The sequence below is a fragment of the Hydra viridissima genome, unplaced genomic scaffold (genome assembly GCF_058129835.1).
Source record: "Hydra viridissima isolate aposymbiotic clone 2 unplaced genomic scaffold, HvirCarnegie_v1 scaffold_95, whole genome shotgun sequence".
NCBI lineage: Eukaryota > Metazoa > Cnidaria > Hydrozoa > Anthoathecata > Hydridae > Hydra > Hydra viridissima.
Window position 1 is genome coordinate 1 of NW_028324365.1, and position 10,589 is coordinate 10,589.

Below are 10,589 nucleotides of genomic sequence, written 5' to 3' on the forward strand. Positions count from 1 at the left end.
GTCTTTAATATGGCTTTGGTAGGAGTACTTTTGCAAGACATGAATGAGCTTGTCACTGCTATGATTTGCCAAGATGCCAAGGTAATCTTTGTACGAGCAACTTGAGCTTACATCTGTAAACACGTCTTGCAAGATGTATGCCAACACCAAAGCTGCACATCGTGGAAAACTTCTGGTGTTGAACCATTCGTTGTGGCCAGGGCAAGCATTCAGCTCTTCAACTATTTCATCTAAAATTTTACAAACTCAAGTCATAACACAAAGTGATTAAATCAAATATTCATTTGGTTCTGAAGTAAGACAAGATTTATTCTGTTTTTTTATTTATTTTTTTTTTGTTGACCTTATTGTTTGCACTGATAGCAATAACTGGTTTTTGAAAGATTACCTAAATGGCATTGGCTAACTTCTGCTTTGTTTTCCTTTGTTCTTGGCTGAGTTGATCCTGAAATAAAATAAAACCATGTTCATTTTTCTAATTCATAAAAACCATCAACAGTTTCTAAGTGTTAGAGATGATAACAAGCTGTGCATGATTTCTAACGGTGATGTTTCTAACTTCATCATTAGAAATCGGGTAGACACAACTTTCTAAAAGTGCACTTAGCAATGATGGCTAGTTTTTGTTAACAGTTAACCATCTGAAATTGTGCAAGAAGAGGTTTGTGTTTATATATCTTTGTATAAATTAGGTTTTACATTACCGATGAGTTCTTGAGTGAAAGATGGCATTTCCAACTTGATTTTTTTTCTTCTTGGATCTTTTACTTCTAAAACATAATCAGTTTTAGTATCATTCACTTGTATAAACATTTAAGCAATCACAGAATTAGTCCTGCAACAAATACATACACACTTCTGTGTTGTTTTTTTGTTTTGTTTTGTTTTTTTTACAGCTCTAACAATAACAATAGGGCAAGGAGTTGATTTGGGCATTTTCATTTTTTGAAAGCGTGTTGAGATTTGCATAAAAATCAAAAATCAAAAATCAAAAAGAATTTACCTCTGGATGTAGAGGCAAGACTTTGGCTAAATAGGCTACCAACAGATTGAACAGCATAAGGTGAGAGCTGCTTTGCAAGAACAGTACCAGCCTGTTGGACAGGAACAGCTGAAACTGGATCAGATGAAAGAAACAAACTGGGTTTGGCCAATGTTTGCTGAAAAGCAACAAGGCTAGGAGTCAGAGGAACAGAAAAGACCTCTTTTGAAGGACAGAAAGCGACTTGCTGAGAAGGAGAAGCAGAAACAGGTTTGGCAACCACTTGCTCATTAAAGTAAACTGGAGAAAGTTTTGCATGGTGTTCAATAAAATCCGGTTCATCAGGAAATAATGTTAATGCAAGAGGAGAACAAGCTGTGCCAACAGGAACAGCTAGAGTCTGATCTACATCCATACAAACAGCTTGTTCGTTAGGAACTAGTTGTGCAAGAGCAGGGGATAGTTCAAGAACTGGACCAGCGATTGTTTGTTCAGATGGAACAGACGAAACAGGAGTTGAGGTAGGTTCACACAAGAAATCTACGGCATGGTCGTTGCTATCCTCTAAAGGAACATTGTTTTCTACAGCTGGAGAAAACGGAACCACTGTGGTACAGCTGAAAGTAGCAGCACATTCTTCAGAGTCAGAACCGGAGTCTAAATCTTCCTCAAAGATGTCCTCAACCTCATGAAAACCGTACTCCTCTGCATTAGTTTGGAGCCAGTCCATCACATCCTTCTCCTTCTTTGGTGGTCTCTCAGACTTTTCAACAGTCAAAGACTCTATGACTCCGAAGGACTGTCCGATGCCCAGGGCAAAGCGCAACTCCTCTGCAGCGTTCCACTGGGACACATAAAAGCTATCCATTGTGTTCCTGCTGTGCTTCATGTAGAGTGTAGCAAACCGCTCGCGATCTTCTTTGCTGTTGTTGGCAAAGTAAGTGGCTATCGAACCGCGAATGCAAGTGGGAGTAAGACGCTTCATGGGAATGTTTACTTGGCTTTTTCTGAAGCAGGACGTCAGGCAAGAGGAGATAGCAGAGGAACCCATCTGGTAAACAGGCACTCTAGTTGCACCGAGTGTCACACATTCGTCTTTGTTGGGTCTCATCGATGGAAAAAGGGGCCTGTAGCAGTCGCTCAACTCCAAAACAGTCTTGGTGTCTGCAGCCATGTAGTGAGAGTCGTTGACAAGAAGGTCTCTGTATCTCAGCAAATAAATATCGATCAACACTTTCAAGTCGTTCGGCACTAGAATGTTTTTGGCTCCGTACTTGTATGCTGTTTTGTAGCGCTCTTGCACAATGCAATATCCACACTCACTCTTCTCAGCAGCCATGTAGTCTCTAATGTTTAAAAGAGCAATGTTAGATTTTCTTAAACTGTTAATTACAGTGACAGAGAGCAGAAGATGGTTTCGTAGAGACACAGCATTGTCTCTAGTCGGTGTAAGAGACGGCTTTCTAATCGATTCCACTAACTGTCTTACGTATGCAGACTTGCCATATTCGTTCAGCAAACTGACATTGATGATGTTGATGCATTTTTTGCTTTTCACAAGGCTCCTCCTCAAAGAACGAAAGGGCCTCAGCACTTTTTGTAACTCCTCCACCTTGCAGCGCAAACGTCGGATGGCCTCATGAGAAAGTCCGAAATAGACATTCCTGGCTTCACTGAAACGAAACAGGAGACAAAGGTAGACAAGGCGGTTGTACAACGTGTGACAAGACATGGCTTTTGTTTGGTCAAGTTCACTCAGCTTGGAATTGAGCTGAATGTTTTTAAAGTGCATGGAAAAGTATCTATCCTCCAAAACGTTGGAATTGGTGAGAGCGTTCGGGTGCAGCGTCAGCGTGCTGTCACAACATGTCAATATTTCAACAACTGCATTTTTGTAGATCTTTGCTTGTGACAAAGTGTTGTTGTTGGCTACCACAAGCCACTTTTCAAAATCTCTGAAGAGCTCATCTGCTGACTGGTAATAAAAGTGAAAAGCATCTTTGTCCAGCTGAAACAAGAGTCTCTTATCTTCTGTCAAGACGGAGGAGTTGGAAACCAAGTGCTTTAAGGAATTAAAATCAGAGTCTAGGACGGATTCGGTGTTCAGCTCTTTGTTTTCTACAGAGGTGCAGTGGTTTGCAGAAGGAGCCTCGGACGAACCAGCAACTGATGAGGGCAAGCTTAAAAGAGGATCAGAGGAAAGAACCGGAGAAGAAAAAGAGGAGGAAGGCCCAGGAGCAGAGGATGCAGAGCCTGATGCAGACGCTTGTTCAGCTACTGGCTTAATACCAAAGAAGGCAGGTCGAATAAATTGAGGGACATAGAGCTTGTCGTTGTCGTATCGCTTTGCCTCTGCAATCTTTTGTTTGATCGTCTTGGAATCGTAGAAATGAGTCTCTTTCAAGTGTATGTCCAGTCGGTCGTAATACTTCCAACATTGCAAACAGGGGTAAGGTTTTGGACAGCCGGACTTGCGTTCGAGACGAGCATGCTGAAACTTCCTGACCATTGCAGAGTAAAAGATGGAAGCTTCATCCAAAGTCCAAGAATGATCTTTTTTAGTCAAGTGTCTTTTAATGCTTGTGGAGGAATGTTTGCACAAAGGCATCGGACAGCTAACAGCGTACCTCTTCTTGGTACCATAGAAAGGTACAACCCTGTTTACGGAGCCACACGCTGCAACTAATGCGGCCCTGACTTTGTTTTTGAGCTTTAAGTCTCTCTGTTCTTGTGACTGCCTTCTTTTCTTTTTTTTCGCTTTAGAGTTCGGAGAAGGGGCAACAACAGTGTTGTTTTCTTGTGAAGAAGACATGTTCAGGTGTTTGTTTGCAACGGTTTATGCTAAAAAAAAGAAGACAGTTAGTGAGAGTGTTTTTCTTCTGCCTGCATCCTGGAATCCTGGAATGTTTACAACTGCAGGGAAGAGCTGTGTTTTTTCGAATCCTCTGCAAAAGAGAAAAAAGAAAGAAAAGAGAGCAACAAGAAGAAACAAAGTTTCCACTAGCAAATGAAAAAGAATGAGAGCAACTAGCATTACATGCATGGTGGCAGCAGTGATTGCTATTATGAGAAGGAGAATGAGAAAAAAAAAAAAAAAAAAGAAACAAATAAATAAAGAGATGGAGTTTGAGAGGATCTCGCAACCATATGACTCAAAGAAAGAAACTGTGTTGAAAAAAGGCAAGAGAGGGCAAATAGAACTTGCTAACAAGGACAAATGACAGACATAACTACAACAGTAACAACTCTCATTGCAAGCATAATAACAACAGCATCAGCATCACTGACTCAGAGAGTGTTGACATAACAAAAAAGAAAACAAAAGTACAAGCCAAGTGGGGGAACATTAACAAACACTCATTGCAACTATAACAACAACAACAACAACAGCAACAGCATCACTGACTCAGAGGGTATTGATAAAAAAAAACAAGCAAAACAAAAACAAACAAAAAAACAAATAAAAAAACAAAACAAGCAAATTGGGTGAACAGTAACAACTCTCATTGCAAGCATAATAACAACAACAGCATCAGCATCAGCATCACTGACTCAGAGAGTGTTGACAAAATAAAATAGACAATAAGCAAGCAAAGTGGGTGAACAGTAACAACTCTCACTGCAAGCATAATAACAACAACAGCATCAGCATCAGCATCACTGACTCAGAGAGTGTTGATAAAATAAAACAGATTATAAACAAACAAAGTGGGTGAACAGTAACAGCTCTCATTGAAAGCATAATAACAACAACAGCATCACTAACTCAGAGGATATATAAAAAAACAAACAAACAAACAAACAAAACAAAAACAAAAAAAAAACAAGCAAAGTGGCTGAACAGTAACAGCTATCATTGCAAGTAAAATAACAACAACAGCATCAGCAACATCATCACTGACTCAGAGAGTGGTGATAAAATAAAACAGATTAAAAAACAAGCAAAGTGGCTAAACAGTAACAACTATAAATACAAGTAAAATGACAAAAGCAGCAACAGCATCACTAACTCGCAGGGTGTTGATAAAAAAAAAAGCAACAAACAAATAAAGCAAGCAAAGTGGGTGAACATTAACACTCATTGCAACTATAATAACACCAACAGCAACAGCATCAGTGACTCAAAGGGTGTTGATAAACAAAAACAAAGGCACAAACAAAACAAGCAGAGTGGGTGAACATTAACAACACTTATTGCAAGCATAATAACAACAACAGCATCAGCATCACTGACTCAGAGAGTGTTGATAAAATAAAATAGATTATAAACATGCCAAGTTTGTGAACATTAACAAACACTCATTGCAACTATAACAACGACTACAGCAACAGCATCACTTACTCAGAGAGTGTTGAGAAAAAAAACAACAAAAAAAACAAAAACAAAACAAAACAGAAAACAGAAGTACAAGCCAAGGGGGGGGGGAACATTAACAAACACTCATTGCAACTATAACAACAACAACAGCAACAGCATCACTTACTCAGAGGATATTGATAAAAAAAACAAACAAACAAACAAACAAAACAAGCAAAGTGGCTGAACAGTAACAGCTATCATTGCAAGTAAAATAACAACAACAGCATCAGCAACATCATCACTGACTCAGAGAGTGGTGATAAAATAAAACAGATTAAAAAACAAGCAAAGTGGCTGAACAGTAACAACTATAAATACAAGTAAAATGACAAAAGCAGCAACAGCATCACTAACTCGCAGGGTGTTGATAAAAAAAAAAGCAACAAACAAATAAAGCAAGCAAAGTGGGTGAACATTAACACTCATTGCAACTATAATAACACCAACAGCAACAGCATCAGTGACTCAAAGGGTGTTGATAAACAAAAACAAAAGCACAAACAAAACAAGCAAAGTGGGTGAACATTAGCAACACTTATTGCAAGCACAATAACAACAACAGCATCAGCATCACTGACTCAGAGAGTGTTGATAAAACAAAATAGATTATAAACAAGCCAAGTTGGTGAACATTAACAAACACTCATTGCAACTGTAATAAGAACAACAGCAACAGCATCACTGACACAAAGGGTGTTGATAAACAAAAACAAAAACACAAGCAAAGTGGGTGAACATTAACAACACTCATTGCAACTATAACAACAACAACAGCAACAGCATCACTGGCTCAAAGGGTGTTGATAAAATAAAGAAATAAAAACAAAACAAGCAAAGTGGGTGAACAGTAACAACTCCCATTGCAAGCATAATAACGACAACAGCAACAGCAACACCATCACTGACTCAGAGAGTGTTGATAAAATAAAATAGATTATAAACAAGCCAAGTTGGTGAACATTAACAAACACTCATTGCAACTATAACAACGACTACAGCAACAGCATCACTTACTCAGAGAGTGTTGAGAAAAAAAAAACAAAAACAAAAAAAAAACAAAACAAAACAGAAAACAAAAGTACAAGCCAAGTGGGGGAACATTAACAAACACTCATTGCAACTGTAACAACAACAACAGCAACAGCATCACTTACTCAGAGAGTGTTTATAAATAAAACAAAAAACAAAAACAAGAAACAAAAATACAAGCCAAGTGGGTGATTACTAACAGCGCTAACAGCAGCAACAACAGTGTCTTTAGAAACAACAAACAAGTACAACAGCAACAACTGCTTTTACAGAGTATAACAATAACAACAACATGGCACTAACAACAACAAAAGGGTTGGAATAAAAACCTGTAGGCAAAAGGAGAGCTGCATTCAGACAAGATCGATTACAAAGAGGCTCTTCTTTAGGACAGAGGAGAAACTGCTTTTGAGGGACAGAGGGACTTTTGTTGTTGTGGTTGTTGTTGTTGTTGTGCAGAAACCAACAAACTTTTATTGAACCGAATATAACCGAATATAACCGAAAGTCTTGTTTGCTTCTGTTTTGTGCCATCAAGAAGGGAAAACAAAACATCACAAAACAAACGAAGCAAACGAAACAAACAAACAAACAAACGAACGAAACAAACAAAAAAAAAAAAAAATTAAAAAAATTAACAAACAAACAAACAAACAAACAAGCAAACAAACAAAAACAAATAAGAAAAACAGAAAACGCAGTACCGAAACCTCGCCATTTTTTATCCTTCCTCAAGCTTTCTCTGGGCGCCAAAGACCGAGAAAGTTGAGCAAACGTGACGTTGAGGGGGGGGAGGGGGGTACTTAAGGACAGCAGACCGACCAATGGCACGCTTAGGAGAGACCCACGTGAATGCTACATTTTCTTTCTATGTACGCTGAATCCGCTCAAAGTCTGGAATTTCCAGCATTCACGTGTCATCACTCCAGCCACCAGATTGGCCCACACTTTGCACACTTTCAAGACTAGAAACTCACTTGTGCTCAATTTGAGCAAAAAAAAAAAAAAACTAAGTCTCGCATGGCGACAACTTTTCCAAAAGCAAACAAAGGCAAACGAAGGCAAACGAAGAAAAAACAAAAACAAATAAACAAAAACAAAACCGAATAGGGAGAGAGAGAGTGAGTCGACTCATTTCTTTCGACTGCCTTAAACGAGAAGTCTAAAACGTTTAAAAGTTGAAAACTAAGTTTTTTAAATGAACTGCACCGAAAAAACTTTACGACAGTTTAGCTGGTTAAAAACGCAGAGGAAAATATTTTATAAAATTTAAGCGTTCTAAAGATGTCCATTTTTGTTTTTGTTTTTTTTATTTTGGTTTGTTTCTGGCTTGTTTCTTTCTTTAAATTCTAGCGATCGAGCATATTTGAACGGTTTCATCAACCTGTCGGCGCACGTGCTCGAGAGCTAGAACTTTGATTGCTTTTGTTGTTGAGAATTGAGAATGTCCGAGCAGGTTTTTTTATCGATTTCATCGCTTGTGGCGAGGCAAAAATCAAAACGCTTTTTGGACGAAAGAAAAGAGATTAAAAGGAAAAAAGAGAAGAAAAAAAAAACAAAAAAATAGGTTATGTGTTATGAACATTTATTTTCTCACGCGATGACGTCTAGTTTTGTTAGAGTAATTAAAATATGGTATCAAGTTTGTAATTTCTATCTTATTTTTAGTTACGGATAATTGCCAATTATGTCACGTTTAGTATACACAACGCTGTTTTCTTAATAGCAATATGATACAAACAAGTTATAAAAAAAAAAGCGTTCGCTCGATCTTCCTTAGTCAGTTGAACAAAAAGAAATTTTCACAACATATGATTGATTTGGTTGTCCTAGCAAGCTGTTTTAGCAAACGACTAGAGGTTGCAACTGTTGTTCATTGAAAACGAAAAATCTAGCGTCAGCAAGAAATTTTTGAATACATAATGTACACAAAAGTGGCACTTACAAATGAAAATGTAAAAAAAAACTGTTTACCTTGATGCCAGACTCGCAGAGATGTTGTCGCTCGTTGCTATCGACTGCGAACAGCTTTGTTGTTTTTCGAAGTGCCTCTTCATTCTACTTATAGCCGAAGTTTTGGCTTCGAAAAAAAATACGAACGTCGTTAAGCTCAACGAGCTGCTTTAATTGTTGTTCGTGCGAAAACGAAATGCTTAAAACGGATAAAAGTGTTGGCGTAATTACACTTTTCGACCGCGATGCAGTTTGTCAACTCTAGCGTACTTTTTTGGCTCGTGGAGCAAAAGCCTCATGATAATAGCAAAGGCTTAAAATGTCTTAACATGTCAGCAAAGGCTTAATATGCTTAATAAACTGTGGTTAAGCTTTTGCGGTGCAGTTCATTTACAACTTAATTTGCAACTTGCTGGCACAAGCAAACGTTTATGACTTCTCGTTTAAGACAGTTGAGCGAAATCAGTCGACTCACTCATTCTCCCTTTTCTGTTTTGTTTTTGTTTTGTTTTTTTGTTTTTGTTTTTGTTTTTGTTTGTTTTTTTTTTTTCTTTGTTTGTCTTTTGTTTAAAATGTAAAAAACTCGAAAGGAAAGTTGTTGCTTTGTTTGCTTATTGAAAGTTTTCGCCAGTTGCAAGACTTAGTTTTGTTTTTGTTTACTTATTAAAATATCGAGGAAAATATTTGAGGACATCGCATTCTAATGGTGCCTTTATAACAACATCTAACGATTTAACGTTTAATGTTGTGCTCAAAAAAAAAATTCCTTTTATATCTCTCAATGGTCTCCAACGATAAAACTGCCGACCAATCGCAACGATTAAACAGCCAACCAATGGCAGCTCAATGGTCTCCAAACAAGAGACTGCCGACCAATGGCAGCTCAGTGGTTTGAGAAGTGAGATCATTCGATTTCCTTTTATTATCTCCAGTTTGAACTAGTGCTTGGCTTGTGGTGCAGAAACTAAAACTTCCCGTTTTTGTATTTTGTTTTGAATTTCTTTGCTTTGAGCTTTTTAATCGATCGATAGCTTTAGGAGAAAAGAAGAAACCCCTCTGACGAAGTCTTGGCTTTTTTAAAAACGCTCAAATTTTGGCAAACAAATCTCATACGAAACGCTACTTTGATGTCAAGCTTTCGTTACTCCCTACTCCCTTCTAGCGGAGGGCGGCAAAAAGGTGTTGCATCCTAGAGCTAAAAGTGAGGAGGGAAGCAAGTTTTTTTTTCGTTTTGTTTGCTTTTTTATGTTTTTTGTTTTTTTGAGGGGGGAGAGTTAGAGGGTAAGGGGGTTAGGATTAGAGGGGGTTGGGGTTACGGTTTGGAAACCTGGGGACGAGGATATCAAGCAGGAGTTTAGTGTTAAGGTTAAAGGGCCCACGAGGGGCGTCCTTCAATTGTAAAATGCCTTTAGACGCACGTGTCTAGTCGTCTCGTTGCATCGACCTAGAGGAGTTTTCTGATAGATCTTGCGCTTTGGGCTCAGTTAATCGGTCTGTATCCATTGTAAACACGGTGTCTGCCGTTAGAAAATCGTTAACCAGGCGTTTGTGAGCTTTAACAACCATCCCTTTGAGTTTAAAACGAACGTTTCTTCAAAAGCCACTCGAGATGGAGGTACTCACGGAGGTTTGTTACGGTAACAACCCTGTGGTTTGCCATCTTCTTTCTTTCCGCAGCGTCGCAAACGCATCGGCCGGTCTCTTAGGTGACGAAAAAACGTCTGATCTCTCGACTGGAATGCTTAACGTACTAAGATTAGTAGAGTTAGTACTAAGAGTTGCATCTGGCCGCCGTAATTTTCTTCGATGATGTCTTGAAAATTTCGTGACGTCGTTTTCAAACCTCTAGGGTCGATTTTAACCTTCGACCTTAAAGTCGATTTTAGCCTTCGGTGTGGCTCTGTACAACTTTTGCGGTGAAAAAGCTTGCGCGGAGTCTACAGTTGTATTTAGCCGACAGACGCTGGCAACGCAGAAACAGAATGACTCTTGGGCGGCGCAAACCGAGCGTTCAGCAAATTTCTAGCATTTTACGTCAAAGCGGACAATCTGCACGACAAATAAAGCTAACTTTCTCGTTGCAACAGTTAGTCACTGGATCGTTGGACGAGTGTGTACAGCTGTTTTGCGTCGAAAGCCGACCGGTGGTCGGATGCGACTCTTCTTTTCATTCGAAAATCAGAACCTGGCCATCAGTCGTGTATCACCATCGAATGCTTAATGTAGTGATTTCTCGAAACGACAAAAGCTTGTAAAACAAACAGC

At 38.8% G+C, this 10,589-nt stretch overlaps 1 protein-coding gene across 1 annotated transcript; it reads right to left on the minus strand.

Moving 5' to 3' along the window:
- Positions 1 to 14: 14 nt before the first annotated feature.
- Positions 15 to 6,635, minus strand: LOC149875943 (uncharacterized; the record flags this gene model as incomplete). The annotated part of the gene is made up of 4 exons (XM_090075982.1): positions 1,004 to 6,635; positions 705 to 770; positions 389 to 445; positions 15 to 230 (listed from the first exon to the last, which is right to left on the minus strand). Coding segments are annotated over exons 1-4 (3,130 nt in total), but the record flags the coding sequence as incomplete, so codon positions are not given.
- Between the last annotated feature and the right edge of the window lie 3,954 nt (positions 6,636 to 10,589).